Genomic DNA, 20,895 nt, shown 5'->3' with positions numbered 1-20,895 from the left:
AGGTTAAGATGGATACTAAAAAGCACAAAGATACAAGAGTACCTAAAAACCCGTGTAGATATTTGACCAGTGCATCCTTCCTGTTCTGATGTATGGCCCCAGTATGGCTCAGAAACATGGATACTAACAAAATAGAAACTCGGAGAAAAATGGAAAGATCCATCTTGGGAATAAAACTGCAAGACAGAAAGTCAAACAAATGGAAAGAAAACAAAAGTAAAAAATGTAACTGAACATTTAACAGGGTTAAAGTGGAGATTTGCGGGCCACAATGCGAGACAGGAAGATAAAATATGGAATGCTGAAATACAAAACTTGAGACCGTGGACAGGAAAAAAGAGGAAGACCTCAGATGCGATGGAAGGACGATATTGAAAAAACTATAGGAACTCACTGGGAAAGCACAGCCATGGACAGACAGATATGGAAAGCTTTGGGGAAGGTCTATGTCCAAAGTTGGATAGAAATGGGCTAAAGAAGAAGAAGATACCCAAATGAATTTAAAAATGTTTTTAAAGGTTTGGACTACCACCTCAATTACATCAGCGAGATGTAGGTATTTTTGGGCAACTTGAAAATATGTAAAGAAAACATCGATATAACATCAAGATCTAAATTTTTGGATGGTGACAATAAAAGGTCTAAAAGTTCTTGGGCAGAGACCGGAAAGGGCAGGATTTATCAACTTAAAAGTGAGACGAATAAACTACGACCGTTTAGAAAATTTTTTCGGAAATTTAAGAAGCAGGAAACTCTGTAAACCTTACCGCAATTCAATGTGATGGAGCATTCAGCAAATTACTTTGTCTTAATTATTTACACCTGGAACATATGAATTGTGCAGATGACTTAGGGATTATATTAACCGGCTTAAATAATATCAAACATAATACTTTCCTACCTATAAATGTTACAAAAAATATAAATATCGCTATATCCAGATGCCAACTACAGGTACAGAAAGTGCCTTTATTTATTTATAGGAATATTTTATCAAAAAAGCTTTACAAATGCATGAGATGCAAGCGGCTGAAATTAAGAATGACAGTAATTTATTTACTAGACTGAAAGCATACAGTACCAAAAAAAAGTTGTTTTGCCAAATTCGTTGAATTCTAGCAGCAAGAATGAGTAAATGAGGTATTCCTAAAAATTGTTTTAAAAATTTGAATCTTAAAGCAATATTAATACGTGCATAATAAAGAATTTGTAAATGAGTTATTCCTAAAAATTGTTTCAAAAAATTAAATCTTGATATAATTAATTCTCTTCCCTCTTAATTTAATTACTATTTTATTTGTGTATATTGAGTATATTATATGTTACTGAATATAATAAATAATATTAAAAAACCAACTATAGATAGACATACTAGATTTATTGTAGTATTGAACAAAGCTTGATATAAAAACTACAATAATATTAAATATTTAAACATGTGATAATATTTTTAATTTTCTATCTCCCCCCTTTTTTTTACTTTTTTTTTACTTTTTAAATCAGCGTTAAAATATTTTAAAGAATAAAATAATCTTACACGAATAAATAATTTTAATATATAAGTATATGGAAATGAATCACACGGATGTTTAAAAGGAACTTCTTTCATTACCCTAAAGTATGAGTGTGATATTCCACCTTTAGTTAATATATCTTCATATGAAGCACTAAAAATTATTTCTAACTTATAAATGTATTGGATAAAGTCCTTACTTGGAGTTCTCAGTCCCCCATAATCACATTTATCAGTACTGTATGCTTTAAAATGTGTCAATAATAAACTACTATCTAGTTCGTCAATTTCCCTTGAATATTTATTACATATATGACAAACATGAATATTGAGAGCCTTTTTAATTAAATAACCACATACATACTGAAAAGCATTTTGGGTTGTTAGATTTTCTGTTTTATAATCACAATCTGGAAGTGAAATAGCCTTCATTGGCGAATATTGTTGACTATTAGAAACTTTTTTTACATTTAAATCCATTAAACGTTTATCTAAATCATCTTTGCAATTCATTTTGTTAGAATGCATAAAATTTTGACAAAACAATTTTTTAAATGCCCTCTGAAATTGTATGGCAGTTGGATTGATGGAATTTCCGCCTTGTTGCCTTATACTTCCAAAATAATTTTCCACACAGTCTTGGTTAAGTCTTCTTGTTTTTAAATATTTAAAACCGCTAGATGATAAGTTATCCCAAAGTTTTTTAACACCATTAATTGTTACAATCCAACTATTTTTTGATCTAGAACAACATGTTACATCTTTTCCTGTTTTATCTAATATTTTCAGGTTATGTAGAAAATCTATCATGGAATTTAGGAAATTGATCTGAAATTCAGTTCCCTCAAATACATTTTTATATTTGTTAGGATTATTCGTATCAGTAGAATTTAAAATATCAAACAAATTATTAAATTTTTCAATAATCTCTACTGTTCATGATGCCTCTAATGAAAGAATACCAAGAGCAATATATGTATTCATAGAACTTGCAACAGTGTTACTTAAAATTTGTGATGCTAGTTTTACTCGCATTTTCTCAAAAGATGTGGGGTATATATATGAGAGTATGTTAATTTTGGTGCGCACTTATAAAATTTTTTTTTATCGTCATGATAAAATGTTTCTATAAAGGACCAAGAAGTTTTTTTGTTATTAAAATGAAAGACATTATTAATTAAGTTATTTCTAGTGGCTTTAAGTAAATGACATGGGTCAAATAAATAAACAATTTTTTGTCCATTGACATCAAATTCTGGGTTAGATGGAGAAATCCCAAGTAATTTACTCAATTTTATAAAATTCGATCCCATATCAGTAACAAGACAATTCACATATAAACCTGATTGAAATAGTTTAGAAATACATTCTTTTATAATAGGAAGAAGGTGATTTGCTTCAAAGGTAGTATTCACAAAGAAATATGCTAGTTGCTGTTTCCAATTTGAATACAAACCTCGAACCATTATCACAAGTACATTTTGTGCAACTATTGATTCCTTTTTCCCAGTTCCTATATCATATAAACCAACTATTTCATCACGACCTGCATCAAAAAATAAATTACTTTTAATTGACATTTCATCAATACAAATACTACAGTGCTTGTCCTGATCCAACATTGTGTTCACTTTTAATTTTAGGGCATCAAATATTTGTTCATTATTTAAACCAGGTTTACAGACCAAATTTTCAGTAATTTTTTGAAGACTTCGTTTTGAGGGCAAATACAATATTTTTTCCATAAAAGCATATGCTCTAGGACCCAAAAAATATAGTGTTAATGCAAATTGTTTATATTCATCAGAATACCTCCTACTTTTTGGAGGTTTACTTTTTAATAATGCTTGAGCTTTTACTATTTGTGCTAAAGGCTTGTTTAATAGTTTGTCACACATTTGATTAAATTTATTTAAATAAATGTTATCATTTTCCTTCTTCTTCTTGGATGATTTGCATTTCCTAATATTTTTTTGTAAAGTTTTTATTTTTATTCGTAATTTTACTTTCCTTGGTGAGCTACTAGATAATTTGGGGGGAGTTTGAGTTGAAACTGTGTGTGCTGGAGTATGGGGTCTGGTAGATACTTCGGTATTGACATCAACATCTGAAATAATAAAGTATATTTAATAACCAAATAAAGCTTGTCACACACAGGGTATGCATATATATAATATACTACATATATAATACATATATTATAGATTTATTCTCGCAGCATCCCCTGAATGTATCCTGAACTTACCCACGATATGTTCGGGAATGTTGCACGAATACATATACAGGGTGTCCCGAAAAGATTGGTCATAAATTATACCAGAGATTCTGGGGTCAAAAATAGGTTGATTGAACCTCACTTACCTATATAGAATAGTGCACACAAAAAAAGTTACAGCCCTTTGAAGTTACAAAATGAAAATCGATTTTTTTTCATATATCGAAAACTCCTAGAGGTTTTTTATTGAAAATGCACATGAGGAATTTTTATCGCAGCAACATCTTAAAAAAAAATTATAGTGAAATTTGTGCACCCCATAAAAATTTTATGGGGGTTTTGTTCCCTTAAACCCCCCAAACTTTTATGTACGTTCCAATTAAATTATTATTGTGGCACCATTAGTTAAACACAATATTTTTAAAACTTTCTTACCTCTTGGTACTTTTTTGATAAGCCAGTGTTTATCGAGATATTTTGAATATTTGTCGTATCCACCACATATTTGTATATGGTTAAGTATGATTATAGACACCTGTTAATAATCTGAAAATTTATTTATAACTTAAATTTTTTGGTATATTTTGAAAAAGAAGCCATATCTCGATAAAAGTTGACTTATCAAAAAAAGACTGAGAGGCAAAAAAGTTTTAAAAATACTGTGTTTAACTAATGGTACCACAATAATAGCTTAATTGGAACGTACACAAACATTTGGGGGGTTTAAAGGAACAAAACCCCCATAAATTTTTTATGTAAATATAGTAAAAAAGAAGCCGCCTCTCGATAAAAACTGGCTTATTGAAAAAATACTAAGAGGCAAAAAAGTTTTAGAGACGTTGTGTTCAACTAATGATACCACAATAATGAATTAATTGGAACGTACACAAAAGTTTGGGGGGGTTTAAGGGAACAAAATTCCCATAAATTTTTTATGGCGTGGAAAAATTTCACTATAATTTTGTTTTAAGGTGGTCCTGCCATAAGAATGATACATGCCCGTTTTCAATAAAAAATCTCTGAGAGTTTTCGATATATTGAAAAAAATCGATTTTCATTTTGTAACTTCGGAGGACTGTAACTTTTTTTATGAGCACATTTGTACTAAGGTAAGTTAGGTTCAACCGAACTATTTTTGACCCCAGAATGTGTGGTATAATTTATGACCATTCTTTTCGGGACACCCTGTATAATATAGTTTAGCTCCCCGTGCATGACAGGCTTAACACACACATTCAAAGCAGATATAGGTGTTCCATTTTATCTTTGCACAAATGTCATGATTCGTTTGCACATAAGTTAAACCAAAACATTAAGTGAAATGTATGTAGATATGTAATATCATTGATATGTACTGTCAATATAATAATTAAAGGGTTAGGTGTAACAACTGGTCAAAGACTACTTTTGTCGAAATTAAGTTTATGACATTGCTTGCCTTCAAAAATACCTTCGCACAGTTTGGAGCATAAAATGTACATGTAGTGTGTAAGAAATTCAATGTTAAACAACATGAACGGTTATTGACAAAATGAATGAACAAATGCACTGATATAAATGTCACTAAAAATGATAAACGTCAAAATTCATAGTAAACAAGGTATCAAAGACAAGGTATGCCATATTGTTTATCTTTGTTTAACTTATTGTGGTTTCTATGGACAAGCAGTTTAATTTTGCTACACTATTATAGTTTCTGTGAGTAAAATGGTGACCTAGTATAATAAGTAATTAGTGAATAATTTCATGCATGTGCAAAGATATAATTGAAGAACTATATGTTAAAGATACTATTGTTTGTTTTTTAACGAAGAGGAGTGAATCAAATTTACCACCCCGTAATGCTTGTTTCTAATTGGTCCAACCGCAGGCGACTTTACTCCACTGTTATTAAATTTTGACACTAATGACATTTATGAAATTTTGTTACTTATGTCATTTTATAGGTTAATTAAATATATCAGCGATTTTTTGTGTTTTCTGCATTATGCCTTTAATTTTTAGATTTTTAGTCTACTTTTATATAAAAACAGTTGTTTTTAGAACTCTTTAGCGATGTGTTAGTATAACATAATATGTATGGATTATCATCGAAAGCCGATATGATCAACGAAAAAAAAAAAGATGAAATTGGTGACTTTCCAGTAACTTTCTTGGGTGTGAATCTGTCTTTTTAGTTTACTCCTCTTGGTTAAAAAATCAACTATAGTAGAAGGAAACTAATATATCTTTAAAAGCATAGGAAGAACACGCATCTCCTGGTTGAGGAACCTTAGAGAATGGTTTAACTGTAGTTACAACTGTTCAGAGCAGCAGTCAACAAAGTGACCACAGCCATTATGATATCCAACCTCCGATAGGAGATGAAACTTTAAGAAGAATATGTTAAGGCTTATTAGTGATTTGTTGAACACGTAATAGAGTTGTAGGAGCAATAAATAAAATTACCTGTTACCACAGATTCTTCCATCAAAGTATCAGGTATACTGTGCATACTATGACTGGCATCAGTTTTTTTGGCAACTGGCTGCGTAATCGAGAGTTATCAAGTAACTCTATGAGAATACGGTAACGTTATAAATAACATGTAAAGTATACAGTAAAATAGCGTTACCGTATTCTCCTAGGGTTACTTGATAACTCTCTAATATCTATTTCAGTTTTATCTAAAACCACAACATATGTATTACTCAATATGTAACCATAAGATACGTTCTTATAAAATACAAGTTGCAAAATGGTGTCTAAAGGTTGATAAAAGATTATTAAATTTCAAAATTCTAGATCCTGTTTATGTTATGATGAAAAACAACAAACAACTTATACAGTGATGAGCGTGCTAATAACCGGCAGAATAACGCAAAAGATGGAAAACATAATATGTACATTGCGAAGTAAATAGAGGTGAAATTAGTATGGGTGGAAATTATCAGTATAAACTTATAAATTAACATTACATTACATAGTTTCCCACCTTTAGTAGTCTGTGAGGGGAGTATTTTATAAAATTCTCCTGTCATAGTAACAGTAGTCATATTCCTTCTATATTTCTAAAGCTGGGAAACTATGTAATGTAATGTTAATTTATACATTTATATTGATAATTTCCACCTCTCTTTACTTCACAATGTATTATGTTTTCCATCTCTTGCATTATTCTGCAGGTTATTAGATCACTTCACTGTACATATGTATAAGCAGTACATATACAAGCAGATACAGTCAGAAAAATGAAAGAATACCCATGAACGAACATATAAAACACACTGTATTTTACTGTCACCGTGTCACAAAGAAAATTGTCCAGTGAAAGTACATGTAACAATAATTATTACAAGTACTTGCGCTGGTCAATTTTTTTTGTGACACAGTGACAGGAAAATACAGCGTGTTTTATATGACTGTTTATGGGTATTTTTTCATTTTTTCTACTGTACTTATTTTTATATGACTTTTATGAGGCACTGTAATTATTGTGAATAAATAAGCTGTACCTACCTTCAATCTGTGTTTCAAGTCTTATGATTTTTCTTAAGGGTTCATCTGCAGATTGTACATCTTGGTTGTATGGGAATATCGTAGGATGAGCTTGTATAAATAAATTTTTTCTTACGTTTCCCCCCTTCGATATAAAATGTGGTTGAAAGTGTTTCTCACACATTCTATAATTTTTGTGCAATTCATTGACATCCTTTGAAAGTAAATCTTCCCTAATTGCAGCTTTTAGCCATAATTCAGCTCTATAAAAAAATGTATTGAATTAAAATATTAATGTTCAGATAACTTTTGTAGCGCGTTTTAATATCAAATTTGACTATCAAAAAAGACTTATTTGTTCCCCAGATCTAGTCTGGCATCCACGAACCACACAAGAAATTCCACCTTTGCGTGCAGCCATCACAATTATAGTTTATTTTAATAATTTTTAATATTAATATACTTTTTTCAACAATTATAAAATATTATGAAAACGCCAAACACGAAAATTTACACAAACAAATTGTCACTTGTCACAAACACATGTACATAGATAAACAGCCGTTACGCCTTGAATGCGAGCAACGATCAAACATCAAACATGGCGCATGGTCATGCGCAAAGAAATTTGGAGCCCGAAATATTCCACGCTTTCGCTTCTTGTTGGATGGAGTATTCTTTGGTATAAGTGACTGATGTATTAGTGGGTTGCTATGGAAATTGATACATACGATGTTAACCGAAACAAGGCGGTGCGTGTCGATTTCAGTAAGTCAAAATCTGACCCCCTCTCTACGTTGCATTCTTTATTGGTAATACGTCATCCGATTCATCCAAAAACATAACTTTTTAAAACTTAATAATGGGATTAATGTTTGTACACTAATGTCTAGTTGCACCAACAAATTAATAAACGATTGATTCTTTTGATTTGGATTGCCCGTTTATTTTAAAATATAATAATTGTCAAAAAACTGTCAATTAAAAACAGAAATTTTAACGATTCTCTCGAAAAATATTAAATTTTTTACCATCAAATATAATAACAGAACACTTTTTTTTTCTTTCGAAAAAGTTTAAAATTTAATATTTTTTGGGAGAATCGTTAAAATTTCTATTTTTAATTTGGCAGGTTTTTGACAATTTTAAATATTTAAATATAACAATATTTTAAAATAAACGGGCAATCCAGATCAACCGTTTGTTGGTGCAACTGGACATAAATATTTTTAAATTTACACTTTTTAGATTGAAACAGGAGACGCACTCTCCTGTTTCAATAATGTTAAGTCGATTATTTAGCACTCAAGTGTACTTTATACATATGATTTTATATATACAGTGGAACCTCAATAAGTCGGATTAATCGGGACCGCGGCTGATCCGGGTTGCGATTTTACAAAATATAGCCGCTCTCAGCACAAGCTCCGCCTACTACGCATACGTCATTGAGAACTGTAAGTATCCCTAACCGATATCAAAACATTTTACTAAATTTACCCAGAGAGGAAATCTTGGAGGGAATAATAATGCAGTTTTTTGGTTTGATAAATGATTTATTCTTTAACATACACTAAAACTTACAGATAAAAACTAATTTTAGTGGGTAGGGGCAAAATTTGCTTGCAATGCTCTTTAAATGCATTAATTTTTTTCGAATTCTGAGAAAACTAATTAGTATTTTTGAAAAACTTAAACGCATAATAAAAGATTACATTATTGCCGAGGGCCAAAAGTCCCTGAAAACTTCTATAATGTTAATTTTAATAAGTTACAGGAGTAAAACAAAAGAAAACATTGAGTGTATTTTTTAATTTCAAATGTATCTTATTCAAAAGAACATTGAAATACATTTTTCATACGTATTTAGGTGAAACGATGACCACCAACAAACTGACGACCAAACTCATGATTATTGCCAAATTATTTTTTTTAAGATTCAAATTGCACCAAATGTGCTGGAATCGGGTATATTTAGTAAGATGTGTTGATAGCGGGTAGGGTTGTTACAGTTCTGGATGGCGAATGCGTAGTAGGTGGAGCTCGTGCTGAGAGCGGGTATATTTTGTAAAATCGCATCCGGGTTATCGCAAAACCGGGTTAGCCGGAGAATATGGTAAAAATTAATAAAATACATATAAATAATAAACAAATATACATTATAATTGCAAAAACATGAAATACATATGCACAGTCAATCTAAATTATGTACAGTTGTATACGGCATGATACTATAAATAACACTGTTATTTAATAATAAATAATGTTATTTGTAGTATCATGGTATACAGTATTGTTTATTTCTTGGTAAAAAATTCAGTCAAAGTGAAAAAATGTTTTATTTTGTCTGATGAAAATCGGTCCGGGTTAGCCGGACTTCCGGGTTATCGGAGGCCGACTTATCGGGGTTCCACTGTACATGAAGCTTATACATATGATTTTATATATATTATTTTATTTCTCTTTTTTATTACAGTTCCTTTAATAGTTATCAATCTACTAGTTATTGTGTTGAAGCTAATACTCGGATGATATATTTAATTTTAATGTTAGGAATTAGAATTTGTGAATCCTTTATGTATTTGTATATATTTTGTATAATAAAGAATTTATTATATTAATATTCTTTTCATTTACTTATAGTCCGTCTCACGTTTTTCGTTAAGTATTAGCCCAATCAAAGAACAATCTGACAAAAAAAAAATAAAGAAAGGATGAAAATTTGGGAATAGGTACTTAGTCCTGTCGCCAGGGGGGGTACAACGGCCTTCTTTATTCAGATGGACTTACCCAAGTTTTTTTCATGTATTTTGACCCGTAGAATACGAATTTTTTGGGTAACAGTTGATCCGGATGTCGATAAGATTGTTATTGACCAAGAACTTGAGGAATTACATAACAGAGGTTTCTCACAAAACAAAACATTTTTTTGTATTTTTTGGGTCATTCTAAGTAAAAAATGTTCTAACAAGTTTTCCCGTAGGATGCTCAGTTTTCGAGATAAACGCGGTTGAACTTTCAAAAAATCGAAAAACTGCAATTTTTAAACCCGAATAACTTTTGATTAAAAAATAAAATAGCAATTCTGCTTAGCGCCTTTGAAAGTTCAAGTCAAATTATGTCGGTTTTGATTATTTGCATTGCTAAAAATTTATTGTGTTATTGTTAAACAAAGCTACAAACACCTAGTGCGTGAGTGATGTTTTCTATGATTTCTCATTTAAAATCTAATGAGTAAGTAGAATAGGTACTAGTGCAATCGAGGCTATTTCTACGTAGCATGCGTTAAAATGCATGTAAAGGCACGGGAAACACTATGTGTTTATAGCTTTGTTAAACAATAAAAAAATAAATTTTTAGCAATGCAAATAATTAAAACCGATATAATTTGACTTAAACTTTCAAATGCGGTAAGCAGACTGGCTATTTTATTTTTTAATCAAAAGTTATTCGGGTTCAAAAATTGCAATTTTTCGATTTTTTGAAAGTTCAACCGCGGTTATCTCGAAAACTAGCCATCGTACGAAAAAAATTGTAGAAACATGTTTTGCTTAGAATGACCCAAAAAATACCAAAAAATGTAATTCCTCAAGTTCTTGGTCAATAACAATCTTATCGACATCCGGATCAACTGTTACCCAAAAAATTCGTATTCTACGGGTCAAAATACATGAAAAAAACTTGGGTAAGTCCATCTGAATAAAGGAGGCCGTTGTACCCCCCCTGGCGACAGGACTAACTTGAAATTGTCTATTATTATACAGTGTGTCTGCGTAACTTGGAACCATATGGGAAACTTTTTTAATATCAATTTTACGAAATAAAGTTATTTTTTAAAGTGCTCTGCATAGTCTAAAACCTAAGACGCAATCATCAGATATAAAATTTTAACAACAGTATACCAGGTATGTCAAAAATATGAATTTCCCTCAAGAGTAAAGTGCCTTTATATTTTAAAATATCGAAAATTGTCATTGAAAAAAGTTGTTTGCAATTAAAAATTATGTTATAATCTGCATTTACACTCTTCTAAGTGAATTTTTTTTTGAAATCATCATCATTTTTATTTATGATAGCTCCGTTATTATTAATTTTATGAAAAAAAGTTATTCTTTATAAAACGTTCTGCATAGTCTAACAACTAAGATAAAATTATAAGATATTAAATTTTGTCAATTTTATACGAGGTATGTCAAAAATATGAATTTCCCTGAAGAGTAAAGTACCTTTATTTTTCACAATATTGAAATTTGTTATTATAAAAAGTTGTTCAGAATTAAAAGCTATGTTTCAATATGCAATTGCATCATTCTAGTTGAAATATTGTGAACTATAAAGGTATTTTACTCTTGAGCGAAATTCATATTTTTTGAGATACCTCGTATAAAATTAAAATATATATATATATATATATATGTGGTGTTTGGATCTTTGATTCTATTCGAAAAATTTTTCCCAGCCCGAAATGGTGGATGTGTGAATTGTTCGTAAGGGGATTTTTCCACATTCTCTATTTCATCTATTTTATATATATATATATATATATATCTTTTAATCAGCCCAAAACACATTGACTGCATTCCCCAAAATTATTCATTTATATATATATATATATATATATATATATATATATATATATATATATATATATATATATCTTATGATTGCATCTTAGTTTCTTGACTATTCAGAAATTTTTAAAAAGAATAACTTTTTCGCAAAATTAATAATAACGGAAATGATGTTGTGTATCCGTAATTTGAGGAAAATTTTCAAAAAAAAAAATTTCAATTAGAAGAGTGTAAATGCATATTATAACATAATTTTTAATTACAAACAACTTTTCTTCATAACAATTTTTGATATTGTGAAATATAAAGACACATTACTCTTGAGTGAAATTCATATTTTTGGACATACCTCGTATATTATTGATAAAATTTGCTATCTGATTATTGCATCTTAGGTTTTAGACTACGCAGAGCACTTTATGAAGAATAACTTTTTTTCGTAAAATTGATATTAAAAAAGTTTCCCATATGGTTCCAAGTTACGCAGACACGTTGTATACGAAGAAGTTTACAATTCTACATCCCCTCCATTTTACAAAAATTGGGAAATACGGAGTGAAAAATATTTTCGCCGGGTGAAAAAATATACATTATAAATAAGATACAAAATAAGTCCGGAATTAGACTAACTGACTAATTCTAAGCAACTTTTGTTCTATAGAGTTTTTTCACTAAGTCAATATTTTTCGAGTTATTTGCGAGTGAATATGTTCATTTTTAACAAAAAAAAAGTGTTTTTGGACGGTTTTTCTCAAAAAACTCAAAAAGTAAGTTATTTATCGAAAAAAATATTCTTAGCAAAAATATAGCTTATAAAAAGTGAAAAAAATGGTGTATGTATTTGTGAAACTTATTACGGAACTAACTAAACTAAAAATCCCGTTTCCCCAAAATTATCTTTCTATTATGCTGGAGTGCATCCATAATCCCGAGGTAAGAGCAATTTTTTATAACTTCTTGGGCTGTACGAGGTGACGCTTATAATTTCCTCAACTTTTAGGTCTGTATCAACCAATCCAAATTGTATTCTGTTAGGTATTAAATTTATAGTTATAGATTTGTAAAAATTGTATGTGTACCAAAATTATGTTCAGTTATATGTATAGACTTCCAAATGTTATAAATTTTCGTGGTAAAACGGGTTCTTCCCAATGCCAATAAACCAAAAAAAAATTCACACTTGTAAGGTGTTTCTCCAGTGTGAATTCTCAAATGTGCTTTTAAATTACTTTTATAAGTAAACTGTTTAAAACAAATTTCACAGTTGTATGTTTCTTCTCCAGTGTGTACTTTCAAATGTGTTTTCAAATTACAGTAGACTCCCGTAAGTTCGGCCACCTCGGGACCGGACCCTAGGCCGAACTTAAAAGTGGCCGAACTAACCGATGCCTATCTAAAAAATGTCCATTTATTGTTTGTATGGATATAGCAAAAACAAAACACTTGTACATTAAGTAGAAGACAACACAGAGGAATACTCTGATATATATTTAACAAAAAATAAATTTTTTCTATTTATATATTTAACATATATTAAAAAATAGACCGTTACAAAAATACTATAAAACAAGACTTACAGAACTCTAGGCCTAATAAAATTTAAAAATATTATTGCACATTGGTGGTTTGGCTTCTTAAACACTTAAAAAAGTCATTTTTTGTCTGAATTTTCTTCTCTAATAATAATTTGTGATGTGCAAAGTGTGTGACTAATGCTTAGAGAGCCGGCCGGACTAAGCGGAGACCGAACTAACCGAGGCCGAACTTACGGGAGTCTACTGTACATACTTCTCTAAACTGCTTAAAACAAATTTCACACTGGTGGGGTGTTTCTCCAGTGTGTACTCTGAAATGTATTTTTAAACCACTTGCCTAGTTAAACAGCTTACAACAAATTTTACACTTGTATGGTTCTTCTCCAGTGTGCCTTCTCAAATGGACATTCAACTCATTCATAGTAAAAAACTGCTTAAAACAAATTTCGCACTTGTGAAACTTTTCTACATTGTGCCTTTTCAAATTACTTTCTTGATTAAATTGCTTAAAACAAATTTCACGCTTGTGAAGTTTTTCTACACTGTGAATTCTCAAATGTCTTTCTAAATTACTTTAACCAGTAACATTTTTGGCTTTTTTTAATGATGCGTCACGAAATTTTGTCAGCAAGTCTCATATTCGGATTCAGCACCCCAAAATACATATGGATAGAAAGAAATCAGAACTACCCCAAAACTGTCCTAGTCAAAAACACAATTTAACTGAATTATAATAAGACTAATATTTTATGCTGTATATCTGTGTCATATAAACATATTTGTAAAACCCATTCTTTTTATTACTGTCCCAGTTGTAAACTGAATTACATTTTCTAGATATTTGTTATTAGACTTTTCTGGTGAACCCTCCGGTAGCCACGCCACGCCACGCCTCGCCACGCCTCGTAAAGTTACATGAGGGGACCCACTGCGGTACCTAATGCCGCGCCTATAAAAAACGGTATTAGATGTTAAAGATATCAAAAATTTGTGAGAATAACAAAAGAAAAACGTTGTTGTTAACATTTTATTGTATGACTTTGACATAATGTAACGACTCGGGCGCAAAATAAATAAACGAGTAGCCAGTGTTACAATGTAATCTGAACAAATAAAAAAAAAACGTTTACTACAAAAAAAATTTAAGTCACTCGTGGGAGTGCCGACAGAAGTGAAAACTTTTTTATACTATATAAATTACGAGCTCAATGCTTTTACCCCATCCTAAAAGAAGTGCTATACCTATATCATATACGATATACGCGATGCGTATGCCCTATGCTATTTATGTATACATACACATAATTTATATACACACACCGGCAAAATTAGCCGAACACGTTAAAAATGGGACATGTTTGATGTCTCGTATTTCATAAACCAGTGGTCCGATTTGAGTGATTCTTTTAGTATGTTATAGCCTTATTATTTAAGAATATCGTTGGAATAATATTGTTGCTAGATAGGTAAATACCATTTTATACCGGGTGTACCAATCATACTGTGTTTTTTTCTTAAAGTTTTTTCTTAAAGTAGACTTAGGCTTGCTTAACATTTTCCTTTTCGATTCATTTACTTATGTGAGATAATAAAAAAGTTATGTGCTTTAACAACTATCCATGTTTTTCATCAATAAATCCTCATAGTAGGGGAGGAAAGTATACTAAATTTGCAGTTACTCGAGCGTTATGGGGACCTATTGGATTGTGAAGAGTATGTGCTAAAATCAGAAAAAGGTTAGGTTAAGTTTTCCATAAAGTGGGGGACTTTTCATTTTTTAATTTAATTTTCCATTTGAAATAATCATTTTTCTACGATTATAGCGCTATCTATCCATAATTCGAAAAGATATGTCGAATAAAATTTGCTTATTTTTACGTAAAGCATCCAAATCTGCAATAAAAATTGGGGGCTCCTATTTAAGATTTTAAATTAAATCCCCCACCCCACCTCCGTGGGGGCTCGTGACACCCCACGGAGAGGGGTGGGGGTAAATTAAAAATTATAAATACGAACCCTCCGATATTTTGCGAAATGAACATCAGATCGTAAAACTGCAAAATACACCTATTCAATATGTTTCAAAAATCTACCGAATGGTACCAAACACGACCACCCACGGAGGTGGGGTGGGGGGTTACATTAAAATATTAAATAGGAGCCCTCAATTTTTATTGCAGATTTGGATCCTTGACGTAAAAATAAGCAACTTTTATTCGCAACATTTTTTCCTATTATGGATAAATGGCGCTAAAATCGGAAAAAACGATTGGTGGAAATGGAAAATTAAATTGAAAAATGGAGAGTACCACACTTTATGGAAAACTTAACTTAAATTTTTTTGGTTGTACCACCCATTCTTTACAATCCACTCCAGGTCCCAAGGACGCTCGAGTAATTGCAAATTTAGCATACTTTTCTCCCCTACTATGAGGATTTATTGATAAAACACATGGCTAGTTGTTAAAGCACATAACTTTTTTATTTTCCAACATAAGCAAATGAATCAAAAAAGAAAATGTTAAGAAAGCATAATTCTACAATCGAGTTTTAATTTTAATATTTTATATATGCTGGAATTTTCCACAGGGTGTTCCGAACTTTAAGAAAAAAACACAGTATGCTTGTTACACCCGGTATAAAATGACATTTACCTGTCTAGCAACAATATTATTACACCGATATTCTTAAATAATAAGGCTATAACATACTAAAAGAATCACTCAAATCGGACCACTGGTTTATGAAATACGAGACATCCCATTTTTAACGTGTTCGGCTAATTTTGCCGGTGTGTGTATGTACAAAATTAATTTCAGCGAAGTGACGACGGTCGCAAATTCAATACTTTTTCCCAATCCAAGAAGTGCACAATGTCCCTAAAGAAATTTTCAATTCAAAAATTTATTTCGTCGAAGCGATAACGGTCGCTAATTTACTACTTTTTCCCCATCCAAAAAGTGCACAACGTCCCTCAAGAAGTTTTCACTTCAAATATTTATTTCGTCGAAGCGATGATGGTCGCTAATTGAATACTTTTTTACATCGAAAAAGTGCACAACGTCCCTAAATAAGTTTCACTTCAAATATTTATTTCGTCAAAGCGATTACGGCCCTAATTCAATACTTTTCCTCCATACACAAAGTGCACAACGTCCCTGTAAAAGTTTTCACTTAAAAAATGTATTTCGTCGAAGCGATGACGGTCGCTAATTTAATTTTTCCTTATCCAAAAAGTGCACAACGTCCCTAAAGAAGTTTTTACTTCAAAAATTTATTTCGTCGAAGCGATGAAGGTTCGCTAATATAATATTTTCCCCATCCAAAAAGTCACACCGTCCCTCAAGAAGTTTCCACTTCAAAAATTGATTTCATCGAAGCGATGACCGTCGCTAATATAATACTTTTTTACATCGAAAAATTGCACAACGTCCATAAATAAGTTTCACTTCAAATATTTATTTCGTCGAAGCGATGACTGTCCCAAATTCAATACTTTTCCCCCATCCAAAAAGTGCACAACGTTCCTCAAGAAGTTTTCACTTCAAATATTTATTTCGTCGAAGCGATGATGGTCGCTAATTTAATACTTTTTTACACCGAAAAAGTGCACAACGTCCCTAAATAAGTTTCACTTCTAATATTTATTTCGTCAAAGCGATTACGGCCCTAATTCAATACTTTTCCTCCATACAAAAAGTGCACAACGTCCCTATAAAAGTTTTCACTTAAAAAATTTATTTCGTCGAAGCGATGACGGTCGCTAATTTAATTTTTCCTTATCCAAAAAGTGCACAACGTCCCTAAAGAAGTTTTTACTTCAAAAATTTATTTCGTCGAAGCGATGAAGGTTCGCTAATATAATATTTTCCCCATCCAAAAAGTGCACAACGTCCCTCAAGAAGTTTCCACTTCAAAAATTGATTTCATCGAAGCGATGACCGTCGCTAATTTAATACTTTTTTACATCGAAAAAGTGCACAACGTCCATAAATAAGTTTCACTTCAAATATTTATTTCGTCGAAGCGATGACGGTCCCTAATTCAATAATTTTCCCCCATCCAAAAAGTGCACAACGTTCCCAAAGAAGTTTTCACTTCAAAAATGTATTTCGTCGAAGCGATGGAGGTCGCTAATTTTATAATTTTTCCCCATCCAAAAAGTGCACAACGTCCCTCAAGAAGTTTCCACTTCAAAAATTGATTTCATCGAAGCGATGACGGTCGCTAATTTAATACTTTTTTACATCGAAAAAGTGCACAACGTCCATAAATAAGTTTCACTTCAAATATTTATTTCGTCGAAGCGATGACGGTCCATAATTCAATACTTTTCCCCCATCTAAAAAGTGCACAACGTCCCTCAAGAAGTTTTCACTTCACGAATTTATTTCATCGAAGCGATGACGGTCGATAATTTAATACTTTTTTCCATACAAAAAGAGCACAACGTCCCTAAAGAAGTTTTTACTTCAAATGTTTATATTTCGTCGAAGCGATGACGTTCGCTTATTTATTACTTTCTCCCCATCCAAAAAGTGCACAACGTCCCTAAAGAAGTTTTCACTCAAAAATTTATTTCGCCGAAGCGATGACGGTCGCTAATTCAATATTTCTTCCCCATCTAAAAAGTGCACAACGACCCTCAAGAAGTTTTCACTTCAAAAATTTATTTCTTCGAAGCGATCACGGTCGCAATGAAGGTCGCCAATTTAATACTTTTTCCCATCCAAAAAGTGCACAACGTCCCTAAAGAAGTTTTCACTTCAATACATATACGTACAAAATTTATTTCGCCGAAGAGATGACGGTCGCGATATAAATCCTTTATCCCTATCGAAAAATAGGTTTTACATTTATTTTAAATTTAAATACTTCTATACAATTTATGTATAGATACACATAATATAGATACGTACAAAATTTATTTCGTCGAAGAGATGACGGTCCCTATGACGGTCGCGAAATAAATCTTTTTTCACCATCCTAAAATAGGTTTTACATACAAATAATATATAGCATAAGCCATGACGGTCGCGAATTCAATGCTTTTTCCCCTATCCAAAAATCGCACAACGTCCCTAAAGAAGGTTTCACTTCAAAAATTCACAAACATCCCAAAAGTAAAATACCTAAATACAAAATAATTGAATTAGTCTTATTAACACACAGGCCCGCCCTAGGGATTTTGCCGCCCTGGGCAAGATCGGCGAGTGCCCCCCCCCCCTTCTTAGTAGAAGACCCATAACTCACCACCTTCCTTCAGTGGTCGCCAAGATTGTATTTTTATTGATGTGTGCTTTGTGCTAAATTATTTAATACGCCATTTTTTACCTAATTTGAACGATACCTGCTTAAAAATATGTAGGATACATTTGCAATATTTTCATGACATTTTACCACACTTACTTTTTTAAGTAAGTAGCACTCTTCTTGCCTTGGCACGGAAAAAGTCTTTTAATATTTCTCCAAGATCCAGGAATTCTGCAATTTCGTGTTCAATAGATTGTCGCTAGAGCATTCAAACGTTCCTCGGACATAGTTAATCTTAAGTAATTTTTTATAAGTTTTAGCTTTGAAAAGCTTTTCTTTCCAGATGCCACTGTCACTGGTAGGGTTAATAGAATCCTCAAAGCAACACTAACGTTGGGTGCGAAATCAAAATCATACTCTCTAATCATTTTCAGGGTCTCAAGATGTGTATGTACTCTTAGGCTTCACAATCGTGGAAAGTACTTTGAGTTTGAGTTCATCTTTTGATTAGCATAATTTAGATCTTTTAACTCATCAAAAGTTAAAGCATCACACAGCTTAAAACATTTATCTGATAAATCACTAGCAGTCATATCCTTAATTTGGTATATGTCGTACAAAAATTAGAAAAATTTATGTAGGTAGTAATGTAGTTCATGAAGTAAAATGTCATGCCATATTACCACACAGCAAAAAAAAAATAAAATCACAGATTTGACTCGCCAAACAGCTTGCCTCATGAGCAACCTTTTTATCGTTGTTTTTATTGACATTGATTTCTACAAGAGCATCGTAGATTTCTTCAATTTGGTATCTGCTCGGAGTAAATGCATCAATTCTACTTTCCCATCCAGTTTCGGACAAAGGTTTCAACGTTGTGATAGAAATATGATTTTCCAGTATAAACGAACGATGAATAGATGCTGAGAAAAAGTTGTAAGTTTTTGCCACTAAGGAAGACGACTACATTGAGTGAATGGCTAGAACATGGGACAAAAAGTTGTTCCCTTTCATGTTTGCCTCATTATCATAGGTATCATTGTCCTCTCATATCTTCCAAAAGTATCTCCAGTTCATTCAGTTTTTGCTTTCTGTAAGTCCCAAGCTATTAGTTTTCAATACGGGCACAAATCTAAGAAAATGTTTTGCAATTTTAAGTTTTGTGAAGAGGAATCTAAATCAACAAAACGTACAACAATTTAGTCATCTGTTCCACTCCAGAAATATCAGGTGTACAATCTAAAATTATGCTATAATACTTTGCTGATTTCAAAACTTAAAAAATTTATTTTTGATTTGGTCATGGAGGAGCTGAATAATTTCGTTTTGAATACGTTTACCTAAGCAGTGATGCTGCTTGTTACTAATATTCGTTGTTCTCCTAATGCGCTCTTTTAAAACATAATCAAATTTTCCAAAGAGCTAAATAAGCTTTAAAAATTTATTTTTGTCATGAAAAAGTTTATCAGAATCGCCCCTCAATGAAAGACACTGTTGTGCTAAGAACTGTTATTGATATAAGTCGTTCTATTACATTTTTCCAATGACGAGTTTCTGAATTTAGAACTTTTTGTGTTTCTTCTTCTATGGTTTTGCCCGATTCTAGTCTAATTGCTAGTTCTACCCACTGTCGCTGTGACTGTAGATGAGCTGGAGAGTTAGCGTGGCTGGACAAAGCTTCAACCATATGTTTCCAATTATTATATCCATTTTCGGTAAATTTCATTTTAGTGAATTTAATTTAGTTCTTATTCCACTATTCTTATGCGATGCAGTTGAAGGCGGTGTTGTAGATTTCCAGTCGAATGAACCTGCTTGCAATTGTTATTGTTTCACTTATTTAATTCTCGTTTTTACAGTTGCAGTTTTGTCGCTCTTGTTCATAATATTGATTTTTTATATTAAAAACATAATTTATTATTTCTTCAATTTCAAAAATTGGCTGTTATCTAAAATTTGCCGCCCCTAAATGTGCCGCCCTGGGCGGCCGCCCAGTTCGCCCACCCCTGGGGCCGGGCCTGTTAACACACATTGCACAGTATTTTTTTCTCACTTTGATTTTTGCAAAAAAAAATGTATATTGAAGAACTCTCACTTCAACGCTCAATAACAAACTGATAAAACGCTTGAGAAAATTAGGTAGTATTTTAAAAATATTCGTTCGCACAAATCTAAATAGATAGTGGTGTGTACGAAAGAATAGGTATTAGTAAAATCTATTAAAACTTTAAAATGCGGCGTAGTATGGACACCGGAGGATTAATGAAAGAAAAAATACGTTTTATTGTTAATAAAATTGAATATGCACTAACAACATAATTTTTGTTTAAT

At 31.6% G+C, this 20,895-nt stretch overlaps 1 protein-coding gene across 1 annotated transcript in view; it reads left to right on the top strand.

Moving 5' to 3' along the window:
- The window catches only part of LOC114335425 (immediate early response 3-interacting protein 1-like), a 73,951-nt gene extending 64,125 nt beyond the window's left edge, over window positions 1-9,826 (top strand). The window contains exon 4 of the mRNA XM_028285664.2: window positions 9,682-9,826. Coding sequence (XP_028141465.1) covers window positions 9,682-9,737 — 56 coding nt within the window. The 3' untranslated portion in view covers window positions 9,738-9,826. The remainder of the gene's footprint in view (window positions 1-9,681) is intronic.
- Window positions 9,827-20,895: the final 11,069 nt, after the last annotated feature.

The sequence above is a fragment of the Diabrotica virgifera genome, chromosome 7 (assembly GCF_917563875.1).
Source record: "Diabrotica virgifera virgifera chromosome 7, PGI_DIABVI_V3a".
Lineage (NCBI taxonomy): Eukaryota > Metazoa > Arthropoda > Insecta > Coleoptera > Chrysomelidae > Diabrotica > Diabrotica virgifera.
The sequence above is the reverse complement of the archived record's forward strand: the minus strand, read 5'-3'. Positions and strand labels throughout refer to the sequence as shown.